At 39.6% G+C, this 17,476-nt stretch overlaps 1 protein-coding gene across 1 annotated transcript in view; it reads left to right on the top strand.

The window, feature by feature from the left end:
* The window catches only part of SYNE1 (spectrin repeat containing nuclear envelope protein 1), a 468,360-nt gene that overhangs the window by 261,711 nt on the left and 189,173 nt on the right, over window positions 1-17,476 (top strand). Inside the window, exons 65-73 of the mRNA XM_045009096.1 lie at window positions 1,723-2,040; window positions 2,470-2,625; window positions 3,744-3,914; window positions 5,019-5,345; window positions 8,299-8,451; window positions 10,328-10,495; window positions 11,592-11,768; window positions 13,731-13,877; window positions 16,240-16,365. Of these exons, the coding sequence (XP_044865031.1) occupies window positions 1,723-2,040; window positions 2,470-2,625; window positions 3,744-3,914; window positions 5,019-5,345; window positions 8,299-8,451; window positions 10,328-10,495; window positions 11,592-11,768; window positions 13,731-13,877; window positions 16,240-16,365 (1,743 nt within the window). The remainder of the gene's footprint in view (window positions 1-1,722; window positions 2,041-2,469; window positions 2,626-3,743; window positions 3,915-5,018; window positions 5,346-8,298; window positions 8,452-10,327; window positions 10,496-11,591; window positions 11,769-13,730; window positions 13,878-16,239; window positions 16,366-17,476) is intronic.

Below are 17,476 nucleotides of genomic sequence, written 5' to 3'. Positions count from 1 at the left end.
TGGACTTGTTAATTGATTTATATTTTGCACAAGGACTCTTGTATAAGGCCCAACTAGTAGACTCAATCCTGGTGCCTTTAAACTCTTGTTTAAAATCCTGTTGACTTTTAGGGTTTGAGTTTTGTGACTTCCAGTTGACCCCATATATCAGCCCATAAGGCCACAATCACACAAAACTTTTGCAGTTTTGCAGACTGCAGTAAATCTGGCCTGAATTTAAGTCTTTAAGAAGAAAACTTTGTACAACTCTGTCTACAATATAGTCAACAATATTACAGTAAAGTACTGTCAGGTTCTAAAAGCCAGAACTGAAGGGATCTGAAGAGGAAACATGATACCACTTTTCTCTTAATCAGCTGAAATAAATCCATACGATCACATTAGAGCGAATTTTGTTCATTGAGTCTTAAGTCTTTCATGACTTAGCAACTGAGTGAGAGATTATTTATTTTAGTCCTCTTTTTGACATAGCAATAACACAAAGGGCTATACAGTATTAATCAAATATAACCTATTTATGAAGTTGATGGGACAATTTGTGATTAAGGGCTGCAAATGTGAAATACCCACTATCTTACACAAGATTTTTTAAAGGTATTAAAGTCAGTGTGGATATGCGTGTATATATCTCTCTACAAAATTATGCTTCTAAAATATTTACATGGAAGGAAAGTTTCTTAAAATTAAGGATGGGATCTTTCATAGAAATAAATGAAAAGAAGTATACATTTCAGATTGCTGTGCTCTTCTCTTGTGCAGTGTTTGAACAGATGGTCCCTTCTTGGCTTTTTTATTAAAGTCATTTTCATTCTGTTCTGGAATTAACAGCAGAAACTCAAGTGTGTCTTCTGTTTCAGATATCTTCATCAGAAAACTGGGGACCATCATACTCTGTAATTTGGTTAGCCCATTTTGGTATCAAATGGATTTATGACGAGCCTGAGTTGCACAGTCTCAGAATAAAACCAGACTGGCTTAATACCCTGGAGGAGAAAGTTAATATCCAGCACGTTGTAATTCTTAACTATAAAGGATGCCGGGAATTCGTTTGTAATTGTATGTGAAATATTTACAGGGAAAATACTGGCATATTTATTACTAAAAAATCTGGGCCATAAATCTCCTCCAAACCAGCTGTTTCCTGATTTTGTATGCCTTTTTTTAATCAACTTTATTTAAAATGTGGTACCCTTTGTGGCTGTTTTTAGCTACATAGGGCAAAAATAAGCATCTGGCTAAGATCAATGGAAAACAGATCCAGGAATTAATGAAACAGATTTGGTTTTTAAAGTTACCACATTGGCAAGGTAGTAGTGTGCTGGCTGCCAGCCCGAAAGCCTTGAGTTCAAGGATGTGCTGAATGTGCTCAGGTATCCCAAGTGCCCATGCTGGCAAAGATGACCTATGTTTTGGAAGTTCTGATAAGCTCAGCAGCTGAAGGAGGAACATAAGCACATTTTGGCCATAAATGTATCCCGTAATTCATTGAGCAACGCTAGTGATCATGTTAAAAAAAAAAATCACTGTGCCAGGCTGTGTTAAGGTGTTCATGACCAGACTACCACCGAGGTGGTATAAGGTACTCAACTTTAAATACACTGGGTGATTTTGTGGCTCCATTGAAGTCAAAGGAGGTAGGCTGTTATCTAGTCTGCAAAACGTGATTACCACTGTTAGTGTAAAACATGTGAACAAGTTACCCCTGTAATTGTAAACTTGCAGGAACTACAGGTCAATTGTGCAGAGGGACAGGCATTACTAAATGCAGCACTCCATGGCAGGGAGGAGGTGATACCTTGGGGCATACCCCAGATAGAAGACAGAGCACTGGAGTCAATGCGACAGGATTGGCAAGTTTACCAGCACAGGCTTTCTGAGGCCAGGACCCAGCTAAACACCACTCTGAACAGACTGAGGTTAATGGAGAAAAAGTTTCAGAAGGTAGATGACTGGCTTAAGACGCTGGAGGAGAAAGTTAATATCAGGACTGGGCGGCAGTCTGACAGAGCAACAAAGGAGATGCAGCTACAGCAAATGAAGGTAATTACTTTCCATCTGTTTGAGAAACCCTGTATATATCACACATGGTTTATACGTTACAGTGTAGTTCTGCGATGAAAAATGACTGTAAATATGACATTGCCTTTGCCTTTCAGGGAGTCCAGATCAAATTTGCTCCACTTACAGGTGAAGAGATGATTTTGCCAGAGCTGTAATCTCAGTGTGGGATCTGAAATTCAGTTGGCCTGTAGAGTGCACAGGCACAATAGAGAGAAGAGTTTGTTCCTGGAACTGGACTCTATTCAATTATTTTCATGATGAGGGAACCAGAATCGAATCCAGTGCACTCTCCCATGGCTGTGTTGAGTGTCTCTGCCATGCTGACCAGAGTAAACTACTACATTTCCAGTGTTAAGATACATGGTTGTAATCACATACACTTAATAATGTCTGTCTTCTTTGTCTCAGAAATGGCATGAAGAAATAACAATCTACAAGGATGATGTTGAGGAAGTTGGGGTATTAGCTCAGCAAATCCTGGAAGAAAGTCATACCACCAGTAGAATGGGAAATCAAGCTACCCAGCTTACCTCTCGGTACCAAGCTCTTATCCTTCATGTACTGGTAAGTAATGGAAATTCATTCATTTTATTATGTAATGTCAGCAAAGGGGGAGACACAGGTAGGTATTATTTATTGGGCGCGGTTAGCAGAAATCATTGATGTAGAATCCTTAATCATATAATGTGCACATACAAGAACCCTCCCCTCTCTAGATTTCAGTGGGCTAGATGGATCAGATCATTGTTAATAGGAAACAGACCTTTCAGCCAACTTCTGCAGTAATCATAAATTGTCACCATGTCATGGGTGTTTAGCAATCTGTGTGAAATGTGTTGGTAGTCACATTCTGTTTTCTTATGGACAGTTTGTGTAAATTATCTACATCACAAAAATACCATGCCAGGGGATACCGACTGATGCCTCTTTTGGCAGTCCCAGCAGACAAGTTGAGGGTTCAGTGTGCATGGACACTGAATGAATTTTAGAGAAGTGCCTTCAGGTTGTCATGGAGGAGGCACATCGATGAGATGTTGTGGGGAAACTTGAACTGGCAAGGTCCATTCTGCAGATCACTTCAGATTATGGTACTTTCAATCTGACACCTCTCACAATCACTAAGGGTACATCTACACTTAAAATGCTGCAGCGGCACAGCTGCACCACTTCAGCACTTCAGTGAAGATGCTACCTATGCCGACAGGAGAGCTTCTCTAATCAGGATAGGTACTCCAGCTCCCCAAAAGGCGACAGCTACGTCAGTGGGAGAATTACCCCATCAACCTAGAACTGTCTACACTGGGGGATAGGTCGGTTTAACTGTATTGCTCAGGGGTGTATAAGTTTCACCTACGTAATTTCCTAGTGAAAATCAGGCCTAAATTGACTTAAAAATATAAAATAGAATTTTATCACCTGTACCTTCCCCCTTTAGTGCTAAAATATTACTCCATTTTAACATTTAGTGATTGCTATACACACACATTGAGAAGAGAATACAGAAAACCCCTAAGAGAACAATTATCCGGTGGATATGAAAGGACTTATTTACAAGTCAATGAACTTAGTAAATTGATTATTCTTTCATAAAATAGTATTTTGTTGCTTTTATTAAACATTCTCTTGTCAAGAATTGGACAATGATAAGCATTTCACTTTCTGTCTCCAACATTTGTTTGAAGGAACAAATAAAGTTCCTGGAAGAAGAGATTCGAAGTATGGAGGAGTCAGAATTAGCTTTCTGCACTTACACAGATTGGTATGGAGCCACTAGCCAGAACTTTAAAAATGTGGTAACCAAGACTGATGTAGTGGATAAAACAGCAATGGAGAAGAAAATGCAGAAACTGGAGGTACAGTACACCTGAACTTGGGATTTGTTAGTCATTTTTCTTCATGAGTTATGTCACACACACTAGTCCACATTTAATGGTGTACTCACAGTTACTCCAAATTCTGATTCTAACAGTCCAGAGTAGTTAGCAGCATAGAGAGCATTGGGTGTAAAATTTGATGTTCTCCTAGTGTGTGGAGTTTGATGACATTGGTAACTTCATAGTGAAATTCATGGATGATGCCAAATGGTATAATCCCATTCTTCTAATAGAGGGTGTTTATATTTTGATTTAATTTAAAATAAAAGACACTCAAATGATCATGTGATACAAATTTTATTATAAAAATGCATTGTGGGGAGCAAAACTCTTCCATTCCTCCCACTGAACTAACCCAGTGGTAAAACTCACACTTTACCTCAGAGTTGTGAATTAATTCCTCAGTCTCCTTGCAATATTTAAACCTGCTGTGCCAAAGAACAGTTTTCAACTGTTCCACATTATCTTGTGTACGTTGTATTTGACAAACTCCATAAATAAAATTTCCTGGTTCAACTCCTGAAATTTCATCACCACTGGCTGATTTCTATTATGTGGTTTTAAAACATTGTATCTTTAAATTAATGAAAGCTTTAATTCCTTTCTGAGATGCACACTGTTTTGTTTTTCCAGTTAGCCCTACTTAATAAGCAGTGGAGAATGAAGAATTATATTTTCTTGTATCTGTTCCACTTAAGCCAGCCTTTGAAATATTGACCTAGGTGATAAAACATATAGTAGTCACTCTGCGTCTACTGTCAGCATTCATTGTATTGCAATAAAACAGTATAATGAATTTGAACTGTTTAATTATCTGATTTAAAGTGAATTTATTGATTATGAAAAGTGATGAGCTGATAGTCTTGGAGAGAGAAGTCCAGATCCTCAGTTGACAATATTGTGTTGAATTACAGCACAAGTGCAAGCTTCTCCACACTTCCCTGCTCGATCTCTTTGGCCTCAGTAGTTTGAAAAAGACATTGCTACTAGCATCTCTTTGAGATAAAAATTAAAACAAAGGAGACTGAAAGGGGTAAAGACTCCATCTACTTTCTCTGTTAATCTCCATATTTTTCTTTACAGCTTCTTTTGAGTGACATGGATGTAGGCCATAATTTGCTGAAATCTGCCCGTGAGAAAGGTGATCGGGCTATTAAATACATGGAAGGAAATAAAGCTGACCAGTTAAGGAAAGAGATCAGTGATTACATGGAGCAGCTTGAAGAGCTGGCCAGCTCTATCAGGAAGGAGCATATGGCCTTAGAGAAGTGCCTCCAGTTGTCAAAGGAATTCTCAGACAAGTACAAGGCACAGACTCAGTGGCTTACAGAGTACCAAGCCATATTGCACACTCAAGTGGAGCCCAAAACTGAATTATATGAGAAGAAGGCCCAGTTATCCAAATACAAGGTAAGAATTGATGCTGTGACTCCATCGTATGAATGAGGTTTAGAGCTAAAAGTCCTTGAGGTCCAGTTTTCAGCTATGGGGGCCTTGATAGATTCCATGAGATCCCTCATCTGTATGCTCAAATCATAAATGCATAGTGTCCGTGCCAAAGAGCCAATGTAAGCATCCAAATGTGGAATTTGGGTGCCATAATAAGTCTTCCATGTTTGAAGGTTATCCACTTGGGGCTAATTTTTGTTCTCATTTGATGGAATAAGTATGGAGTAACTCCACTGATATCAGTAGTTATTCTGGATCTACACTAGTTTAAGTGACAATAGAATTTGATCTGCAGTCTTCTGGAACTTTTCTGTCACTGCTGACATTGCCTCCTTATGCTTTTGGTTTTTTTGCTATATTTAAGTTTTCTATATAATGGAAAATAGGTTATAGTACTGTTTATAGTACTATTTACCACAAAGATAATGAGAATTAACCTGAAAACTGAGGGCCAGATTCAGAGGTGACATAAATGGTGGTATAAAATTATATGGTGGTAACTCAGAGAAGTTGTTATAGTTTTAAACATTAGTGGGGAATGGAAGGGCAAGGATATAGCAGGGAAAGCAACTAATAAGAGGGTGAAAAGGAAATCAAGATAGACCTCTAATTAATGCTTTTCCGACTACACACTGCCACTTCAGTGTGTAAATTACACGTGTAACGTGTGTAAGTTACACATTTCCTAATTTAGCTTCCCCTACTCAGCATCTAAATTACACTCTTTCTGTTGCACCTTTCCTTTGTATTCCTAAAGTGCATAAGTTTTCACCTAGCGATACATGCTAATATAGATAATGTATTGCATACTGTTATTTGTATCACCTCTGATTTTAACCCTGAATATTGAAGGAATAAGAACTCCTCATCAGTCTACTAGCTTTATAGGTGTAATGACACAATGAATTGAGCCAAATTTTGTTCTGCAGTGGGGTTACTCTGTGGGGTTACTCTGGATTTATGCTGATATAGCTGAAAGCAGAATTTGGCCATGCCACACGTTTGGCTAATTTAAAATACCTGTTGATTTATTGAATAGTCTAAAAAATTCTAGCCTGTTTTGGTCTGAGACAAAAGACGCATAATTCAGAACTCTTCTGAGATGTCTTTTAAACTAAACCTGAAACTTTAGCTGACATGGGAGAGTGTGGGCTCCATTGTTTTTAATTAATTTTAAAAGCATTATAAAAATATTAAGAATTAAAATAGTTTTAGAGAGACAGGGTGGGTGAGGAAATATCTTTTATTGGACCAGTGTCTGTTGGTGAGAGAGACAAGCTTTTGAGCTTACCCAGAGCCCTTCTTCAGGTCTGGGAAACATACTCAGGGTATGTCTATACTTAAAATGCTACAGTGGAACAGAGAGGGATTCCCCTGTCAGTATAGGTAATCCACCTCCCTGAGAGGCAGTAGCTAGGTTAATGGAAAAATTCTTCCATCTACCTAGCACTGTCTAAATGCGGACTTGGGTAGGTTTAACCATGACGCTCTAGGGTGTGGATTTTTCACATCCTTGACCGACATTGGTTTTACTATTTAATTTTCTACTATTGACCAGTCAACAAAGTAGTGGAACAGATTGTTTATCACAGTAGTTACACATATTTCAAGAGACCATTCAAGGTGAAGTGGCTTGTTAATACCCCTGACTACAGGAAGGGAAGGAAGGGAGAGCGGGGAAAAAAAAGCAGTTGGTGTTGGGGATTGTTAATGGGTTATAGACTGTTATAATAAACCATAAATCCAGTGTCTGTTCAGTCCATGATTTTTAGCGTCTAGCAAAGTTACAAAGTTAAGCTCCCAGGCCCATCTTTTGACAGTATTGTGTAGTTTTTCTTTGAGAATAAGGACTAAGAGGTCAGATAAAGGGTGATAGTTTTGTGAAAAATGTTCACCCACAGGTGATAAGGGTGTTTTTGTCTATTATCATTTTCCTGTGTGAGTTTATTCGAGAGCGTAATGAGTGTGATTTCACACCATAGTGGGGTATGTCAGGCACTGGATGATGTGCACCACATGTTGTGATAGGTATGACCCATGGATCTTGAATGGTGTGTTATCGGTGTTGATCATTGTCGTAATGGAGAGATGTCTACAGGTTTTGTATCTGTTGTTCTGGCAGGGTCTGAGTATGTTTCCCAGACCTGAGGAACAGCATTATATAAGCTCAAAAGCTTGTCTTTGTCACCAACAGAAGTTGGTCCAATAAAAGATATTACCTCACCATATGTCTCTAATATACAACACGGTTACAACAACATTGCAGACAAAAATAGTTTTTTTTTAACATTTACCATTGTACCAAAATAATAACTCTCCAAAAGTAAAAATTGCAACAATAATACCAATCACCCACCTTATTAGTGTCTTTGTAAAACACCACAGGGCTGCAGATGTTGCTTGCAACTCTCAGGCATCAGGTATGAGGAAGCCAATATCTGACAGGACATGCACACACTGCCATTGTGTCATTTGTTGTTTCTAAAAAGGCAGGAATAAGGGGACAGTTGACCAGATCGTTTCCCCTTGCATCATCCCATTAAGGGGGATGGAGTTTCTCCTGGAAAAGGCAGTGGGGTCCATCCCCAAACCTGCAGATTATAGCCATGTGCTCAGAGGCACTCTGCCTCTGCACCAGCTCTGGCCTCTAGCACTTGCCCCCTTCCACACACATGCTCAGTCTCTTATTGTAGCTGCCCCAAGAATTCCTGAGGGGGCTCCAAGGAAAAAAATAATACAGCTCTGGAGGCTGGTTGGGGAAGGATGGTGCCACAGAGGTGGCTGCGCCCTTTACTGTATGAGAAGGGGAAGATCCATGATTAGAGGGGACCCTCTGAGCCTGGAATTTAAGGGAAGTGATCTTACCTTATTCTTTTTACAGTATATTTTTTCACTATAATGCTTGCACTTGTAGTCAGTACAACAGACGGTGCTGTCCCACGAGCCTTCCATAAAATCAGTGACTGAAAAAGGAGAAGCCCTTCTTGAACTTGTGCATGACGTTACTTTAGGGGACAAAATTCAGAAACTTCAGGCCAATTACCAGGAACTCTGCAAAGCGGCAAAGGTAAAAGAAATCAGCAAGGGGCTGTGGGATCCTTTTATGTCACTAACACACAATATGAGAAACTTTTTTTTCCAGTTTAAAGGGTTGAGGTTTTTTCCTGTGGGTGACATTTCATCCCAATGCAGAGGGCTGGTAGAAGCCCCCTTTACAAGGTTTATGTGGGGCTGGAGCACCCACAGGGAAAAATTAGTGGGTGCTCTGCAGCCACCGGCAGCCAAGCTCCCCCCCATCCCGCCCTGCCCCACCTCACCACCTCCTCCACCTCCTCTCCCGATTGAGCTGGGTTCCCGCTCCTCCGCCTACCTCCCAGCACTTGCCAAACAGCTGTAGCAAGCTCCCGGAGGAAGGGGGCAGGAGCGGGAATGTGGCATGCTCAGGGGAGGAGGCAGGGAAGAGGTGGAGCCAGGGCGGGGATTTGAGGAAGGAGTCAGAACAGGGGCAGGCGGAGTTGGGGTGGGGACTTTGGGGAAGGGGTTGGAATGGGTTAGGAGGGTCAGGGCACGGGTGGAGTTGGGGTAGGGCCAGGGGCAGAAGGGGGTCGAGCACCCACCGGCGCCAGTAGAACTCAGCGCCTATGAGTACCTATGTAAATATCACAAGGAGAGCTCAAATGAGTATTGAGGTACTAGGGGAGAAGTCTCCTCTTGAAACTTACAGCTTAAAGGAGAGTGCTTTAAAGATACCAGTGACCACTCTGAACTTGAAGACTGGGCCAACTTTATCAGGAATGAGCGTATGACCTTAGAGAAGTGCCTCCACTTAGCAAAGGAATTCTCAGACAAGCACAAGGCACAGACCTGTGTCTAATCATCTCATTGCATAAAAGTAGTTTCCTGAGTAAATGACCCTTCAAAAGTAAAAATGTCCTTGAATCACATCACCTTCTATAGTGTTCCTGCCAGATCTCACAAGCTAGGCATGGCTGAGATCACAAAGGAAAATTTACTTAAGTAATTTTAATTAATTAGTTAATGTGTATATAATAATTTGAAAATATGATGCTGATTTTTATATATATATAAAATAATTCCTAAAGCTCTTAACAGGTGATGCCTCGAACAGGACTAAGCTACAGTAAAACTGTGTAGTGTCCCTTTAATTGCTATTCCTTCTTCCCAGGGCGGAAGAAGAGAGAACCAAATTTGTGGATGTTGTTTTGTTTTGTGAGAGTTATAATTTACAGGAACAAAATGTTGCTTCTCTGAATGATTTTTATTGTGTTAGGTGTATCTCCAATTATTATTATAACAAATCTATCTCCTAGAGCTGGAAGGGACCTTGAAGGGTAATTGAGTCCAGGCCCCTGCCTTCACTAGCAGGACCAAGTACTGATTTTTGCCCTAGATCCCGAAGTGTCCCCCTCAAGGGCTGAACTCACAACCCTGGGTTTAGCAGGCCAGTGCTCAAACCACCTCCTCCGAGACTGTTTGGCAACCTGGGTGATTTCAACTCTAGCACATATATATAACTTTTAACAGAAAAAATTCACAGTAAAATATATTTTAAAAGGACACCATCAATTTAAAAGTAACATTCTTGTTTGTTATTTTGCTACTATAATTACAAGTAACGTGTGCGATTACTGTAAGTGACAAGGATTAACTACATTTCAAGTTGATATTCGCCCTTAAAAAAAAAAAGTCAATTTTCTTTATCATTAATCTTTTTGTACGTTTTTTTTTAATTGGGCCCGACCCATCCTGATGCAAGAAGTTCTTTTGATGTGTTCACTGTGATCGAGGCATATAAGCACTACTATGAAATAAATAGTTTGCAGGATCAGTCTTAGTAACTTTTCAGGTTTCAAAGCAACTTTTGACATCCTTTCTCTTGAAAGTGTCTCTAAAATTGTATTTTGGTTTATATGGTCCCACAGACACATGCTGAAAGCTTGGAGGTGAAAGTAAAAGAGCATGAAGATTATAACTGTGACTTACAGGAAGTGGAAAAGTGGTTATTACAGATGTCCAGCAGGCTGGTCGCTCCTGACCTCATGGAGAGCAGCAGTGTAGAAATAATAACTCAGCAACTAGCCAACCACAAGGTAGGTCTTTGTACTTGAACAAATAAAAAAGTATTACTACAGCAATTCCCCATCTCAGTTCTGGAGCTGTAACTTTTTTATCATCCTTTTCTGTACTTACTTGAATATCTGTAACATTGACTGGGTTAACAAGAATAACTTGATGCACTCACTGTCTACATCCAGATCAGTGTGTTTCTGATTCATGTCACCTTCAGTGAGCATCAGTGACAACATGTGAAGGTTATGTATATATGTCTGAATTTTGTATTAGTTTCTCTATTTCATGCTGAGAAGAAATAGACCGCAAGAGGCAGAGGAGGGCCCTCCTACCAGGACACTACTGATTCTTGGGAGGACAAAAACCTCCTAGTTTTTAGAAGAGTTTGTATTATAATTCTCTTGTTGTTAGGTTGTAAAATACCCTCAAATACTCTCATTGAAGGCATAATTATTGCTAGCAACCAACAGCTGTGGTTAGTACACACTGAAGTTAAAGAAAGTCAAAATCTTTACCTCAAAATGCCTTCAAACTATGGGCCAGATAGTGATGTCCTAACTTACTTTTTGATTAGCATGTTACTCCTTAAGTCGTTTCATTGTGTGAAATCCTGGTTCCCTTGAAGTCAATGGCATAATTACTGTCTACGTCCATGGGGCCATAATTTCATCCATTGTTCTTAATGGGGCCATTTTGGATCAGTTACTGTCAATGTCAAAATTTGATCCTAATATTAGATTTGATATGAAAAAGAGATGATAAGCAGCAACAGGGAGGGACTGTTGACAAGGAAAGATGAAAGTTCCTCAATTTAGGACAAAGCACATCATGTTGGTTCATTTAAGATGTTTGTAATATGTCTAGATGATACCTATGTATGTGAATTTGCTGGATTCTGTTGATTGTGACAAACTAGGATCTCTTGGGTGACAAAGGCTTTAAGACAGATTGTACAGTCCAATAGCTTGAACATAACAGTTTTCTCATGAAATCTAATGACAAATACATTTTAAGAAAAATATTCAAGCATATAATGTGTTGCTTTAAGAAGTCATCACTCAGATGCGGTTTGACTATCAAAGTAGTTTTATGTGTTTTTTCTTAAATCTTTTTTAGGCAATGATGGAAGAGATTGCAGGATTTGAAGACCATTTGAACAGCCTTAAAAATAAAGGTGACTATTTGATCAATCAATGTGCAGAACATCTTCAAGCAAAATTTAAGCAAAACACACAAACCCATCTGCAGGGGACAAGGGACAGTTATTCAGCCATATGTAGTACAGCTCAGAGAGTAAGTCTTTTTTCAACAATGCATATGGGATATAACTATAAACATGCTGGTTATGTACAATATTGTAATTCTGTGCAGGATGGGAATAATGTATTAGAATTTCTGTAATAATTTGATGTTTCATGAAATTGTGTAAAAGCTGACTCTCTAGGTTACTAACTGTGCCACCATTCCTTATGCTAGAGATAAATTGATTAAAGTGGCCATTTTTTGCCATAACTTATACTCCACGTAACCCCAGATTGATTTAAAATCCCTATTTACAAGGATATACAAATTTATTATTAATATAAAATCAGGGAAACATGGTCTCCATCCAGGAAGGGACTGAATTTTTAAATCAAATTTTAGAAAGAGTTTGACTATATTTATTATTAAAGCATAAAGGTTAAGTTTGGCTAAATAAATAAAATCCACGTGTGGAGCTCCATGCTGTATATAACAAAAGGTGTTAAAAATCAGCTGAGGTCAAAGTTCTATTGAAGCTTATTTGTTTTGAGCAAGCTTAGGTTTAGATTGATTCATATAGGCCCAGATTCTGCAAACACTTGCCCACTCGCGACACTTAATGCAGTATGAGTTATCCCACTGAAGTCAATGGAATTGTTCAGTGTGTAAAGTGAAACGTGCTGGTAATTCTTCACGGGATTGGGGCAGTAGTGAAGTCTGTTTCAACTCTTTAGAGTGAAATTCACCCCTCTGAAGAAGGTGGGGGGGTCCCCTTCATTGGGGTGAACTTCATACTTAGTGCCAGCATTTTGTGAACATCGACTAGCAACTGATGATGTGCTAAGAAATTCTGTCTTCCCTGGCACAATAGAAGAGTCTTAGCTGGGCCTTCCTGTTGATCCAGTTAGCAGAAAGGGCCATTTTCTTTAAAAAGGGGTGTGTGTATGCAGAAAAGACCTAAAATGAAAAGTAATGAATAAAGATACAAAAACAACCTAATAATCACTTCATTCCATCTGTTTTTTTTCCTCCTAAAATCTCTGGGCTACACAGTGTCTGTTTCCTCCTCAAGTGTCCAAGGCATGGTGAGAGCATCAGGAGCTTTCCTCCTTCTTACACCCCTGACTTCATGGGGTGAGACACCACTGCAGGGTTTGCTCTCACAAGACTCCACAGTGTTAGGGCTGGCAGTCCCCACAGGCAGTAGAACCATGGTCCTGCCTCTCTGTACGTGCCAGCAGATCTGACCAATCATAAAAGGGATTGTGCATTACACTCCATACGTAGATTTAACTAACTATGGCCTGGTGGGTTGCTCCAGAAAGCATAATGCCCCCCTTACCCCCAGACCTCTTCACTGTTCCCAACCACATAGATGGAGTTGTATTTACAAGGCATAACCAAGCCTTTATTTGAAACTGTCTCTGTTAAAAGTCCAGAGCTTAATTTTTCAACACGTAGTTAAGCATCATTGAACAAATTGACACTAGCCAAATGATTTCCCATTAAGAAAAATGAATATTAACATGTCAGATAAGCAACAGTTATCGCCATCTACAGTTATTAACCTAAACTCCCTGAAAAGTGTGAAATTGACTCATCCTATTCAATTAAGATATATTACATTGAAAAAAATATAAATATTTCTAGAATGTGTTGTAGCTGAAGTACAGAAACAGGATATTATGGATATTGTTCTAGACTGATTTAGTGGTGGTGGTGGTGTTGTTGTTGTTTTTTAAAAGCATCTGAAGTTTGAACAAGATTAATTAATTAATTTATCAAGGGAACTTCTAGTGCATGCCAGCAAGTTCCACCATGGGCCAGTTAGTGCACCATGGTTCAGACTAAGGTACCATGTAGACAAGCCCTTAGCCTCTTTTGCAAATTTTACCTAATGTCTGAAAAATACAGCTTGGTTGGAGTTTATTGAGAGACCCGTATTTTATATTATCTTCCATTTTTTAATCAGTGTCAGAAGTGTCAATTACCTTACTGTTCTTTTTATTCTAGGTGTACCAGAGTTTGGAACATGAACTCCAGAAGCATGTTAACCATCAGGATACTCTACAACAGTGTCAGGCTTGGCTCTCTACGGTTCAGCTAGAGTTAAAACCAAGCATGTGGCCACCTTTCAGTCTGGCAGATGCAGTTAAGCAGGTAAAAGTTGTGCACGTGAGCGACATTTTGAGCAAACTGGGTTTATACACTCAGTTATGCTTTTTGGTGTGAATCCAAGTAAGTGCTTAATATAGCAGAAAACTGCCTCTCTGGCTCTTCACTCATGCAGAGCCTCACTGGCTACTTACAGTTCCATGTGTTAAGTGTTCATGCACTAGGGGCAGCATAATACAGTTTTAGGCACCATGCACCTACTCCATCCCAGGACTGAGACTCTTGTTAGCCCAGCATCATAAATGAAAATAAGATAGTTAACATAAAGTTGAGCAACTCAGTAAACATGCTCAGAGATTTAATTGAAGAGCTTAACACTGAGGTTCCCCGTCTGCCTAGCCATCCATCTGTCTATTTATGTTCTTGTACCAGCCCCATTACAATGGTGTCATTGGCACACAGTGGTGTCATGGGAAACATTTAAAAAGGTGTCAGCCTGAGGTTATTGGGTTGTCCCTGGTTGATAGCTTTCTTTTGGAGTTCTGCCAGGGAAAGGAAGCAAGGAGATATGTAGGCTCCCCAGAACCTCGCACAGAAGTATGGGACTTGAAAAAATGCATCCCATCCACACTCTCCAATGGAAACCAAACAGTAGAGGGTGGCAGACACTCTCCTTTTCATGGCACATCAGCACTTGGAAGTTGGTAGAGAAGATCCATCCCCAGGTGCTTCCAGGATTTTTTTATTTTATTTTGAAGTGCACAAAGCTAAGTTCAAAGCTGATCAATTCCTCTGCCCACAGCTACACAGGGGAGTTCTCCCAGATCCTAGACAAACAAAAATAATGCTGGCTGTTGGATAGGAATACTCACTGTCCCAACCATCAGGACTAGGAGACCTTGGTAGCAGTGGTGATAATGATGATATAAATGACAAGACAGGTAGATAGTGGAATGCGGAAACTTGGGAGCTCACATATGAATTTCCGCATCTCCAGACAGCTACGTGCTTTGCAGCCATCACACTGGCATTGTGGCGGGGTGGCCTCCATAGTCATCCAGCCATTCTCTATGGTGGGGCCAGGTATGGAGACGGCTTTTCTATAAGATACAGTTTCCTTATCAGCCACACGTGACTTTAGTAGGTAAGTTTTTAATTCTGTGCTCTGTCAACCTGAAATGAAGTATCTCTGGTCTTCTACAGCTTGTATATCCCATAGGGCCCGATCCATCTAACAATGTCCTTATCTGAGATCTGATTTCAGATGCACACATGCAGAATCACTATGTCATACAAAATTGCCTTAAGGAATTTTCCATGTCCCTTTTTGTGGATTTTGACCTCTGCTGGTTGTTTTTTTTTCCCCCATACACAAAGGAAGTATGAAGTAAGGTGTTGTCATAAGACTCTGATATCTTAGAAAGTAATTTAGAATTGTTGTTGTTTGTTTGTTTGTTTCATTATTACTCGGTTATTTTTAATACTTAACTATTTTGCATAAATGTTGTGCCCTGTATTAAAATCGAACTGACTTGAAGCTGCGCATTCAGAAATTTAGGGTCATATCACCTACATCTGTTAGTGGAGAGGACTCATGCCACAGATTATGGCTGGGCAGGATAGGGAAGGAGGAAATACCACCCCTGTAGCATTGTTTTTCCCTTCCCTTGAGCCTCTTTGAAAGAGTTCTTCAGGGGCGGGTTTTCACTCCAGTTATGGGAGACAGCGTTTTCTATAGGATACAGTTTCCTTACCAGCCACACATGACTTAGTAGGTAAGTTAGTGCAGTGCTTGTCAACATTAATGTAACCCTTTCCTGTGTGACGGGGAACCTCCTTCAAGGGGCATCCCATGGACAGTAGCTGGAGGGGAAAGCCCGTAACCCTGTCAGAGTTGTGCTGCCATGGAGGCAAAGGAGGACTGGGAGGGCTCTGAAGGGAATATGGAGAAATCCGCCCTCTGCACAGATTACCTTGAATCCCCCCAGAACCTATTCAGATCTTGGAGAATTCATAGGTCTAGACAGCCACCTCTCTCAGCTCAACAGTGGGGCAAATCCTGTTTCCTTTTCTACTGAGGAAATGATCTAGATGAAACTCTGCATGTTTAAACATGCAGAGCATCCAGTTCTTTGTAAGGGAATAATCTGTATAGGGGGAAGCATGTCCTTCAGTGCTTTGATCTAAAAAATAAACAAGATATAGTCGTCATTCTTTAGCATTGTGAGCAATATATTTCCCATAAGCTTATTCGTAAATAGTCCAGGTAATTTGTGGTTAAGACAAAATAGCCTTCTCTGAAGTGCTGGTCTCTTACATTTACTATCCATCTAAAAATGATGACAAATGAAAGTTTTAATGCAATGTGATGACTTCCAGAATATATGTGAGGATTGTCTTCCTTCAGGTTAAACATTTCCGAGCTCTGCAGGAACAGGCAAACACATACTTGGATCTCTTGTGCTCTATGTGCGATTTGTCAGACACCAGAGTGAAGAATACAGCAACAGACATTCAGCAAACAAAGCAAACGGTAGGAGATAAACCACAGCAGCCAACCTCTAATCCTCCTTAGAGTTTTAATTGTCTTGATCTATCCGCTTATACAAGGTTCATATTAGGTAAAGAAACATCTTCTGTACTCGCATCTTAACTTTCTCACCTGAGGAAATTTTACTTCTTTTAAAATTATACTTTCATGCTGCCATCCTGCTATCCAACACAAGCATCTTAGAGTAAGGTTGCTGGACTGGGGATATTCAGGAACAGTGCTTCAGGGCAGCAGTATATAGTGTATATTATGGCTGTGTGAGAAAGAAGAACTGGGCCAATGTATTACTGTTTTTTCAGTTGCACAAACATGACTTTGGCTATTTTCTAATTCATAAGTTTATATTTTCTTATACACTAAGCAACACTAGGCTGATTTTCCTGTTTATCACTAAAAGTGGTATACCATAAAATCTTCTACAATGGTACTTTTAATTTTTAAATAAAATATACTTTTACATGTGCATGTGTAGAAATATACTATTATATCAGAGATTTAACTTAAAAATATATACACCTAAGCTATCCACGAAGAAACATCAGTTACATTCTTCCATAAAAACATCTCACTGCAGAATATGCTTTACCAGGAGAAACTACATTCTGATAACATTTAAAATACACTCAATGGAGTGAATTTTAAATGTTATCAGAATGTGGTTTCTCCTGGTAAAGCATATTCTGCAGTGAGATGTTTTTATGGAAGAATGTAACTGATGTTTCTTCGTGGATAGCTTAGGTGTAACAGTCTAATCCATACAGTAACCATATTCCATATTAGAGAAGCAAGTTAAAATCCATATCCAAGCAACCCATAAACTACAGTCTGCGGATATATACAGAATAGATAAAAGGTTCTTCTAGTCTTAGCAATAGGAATGGCTTGTTAAATAACAAGCCGGAGAAAAAAAACATAAGTAGGATAGCACCAAGACATTTTAAGCCTTTTGAGAACCTAAGTCTTAAAGGCATCTCACTGTTGCATTTGAAGCAAGTGACACTCTGTTAATATGGGTTTAACGTGACTGATGGACTCAGATTTGGTAAGCATTCTCCTTGCTGAATTCTTGGAATTCTCCTAAAAGACACACAAG

Source organism: Mauremys mutica, chromosome 3 (genome assembly GCF_020497125.1).
Source record: "Mauremys mutica isolate MM-2020 ecotype Southern chromosome 3, ASM2049712v1, whole genome shotgun sequence".
NCBI classification, from domain to species: Eukaryota; Metazoa; Chordata; order Testudines; family Geoemydidae; genus Mauremys; species Mauremys mutica.
This window is presented reverse-complemented; position numbering and strand designations above follow the sequence as displayed.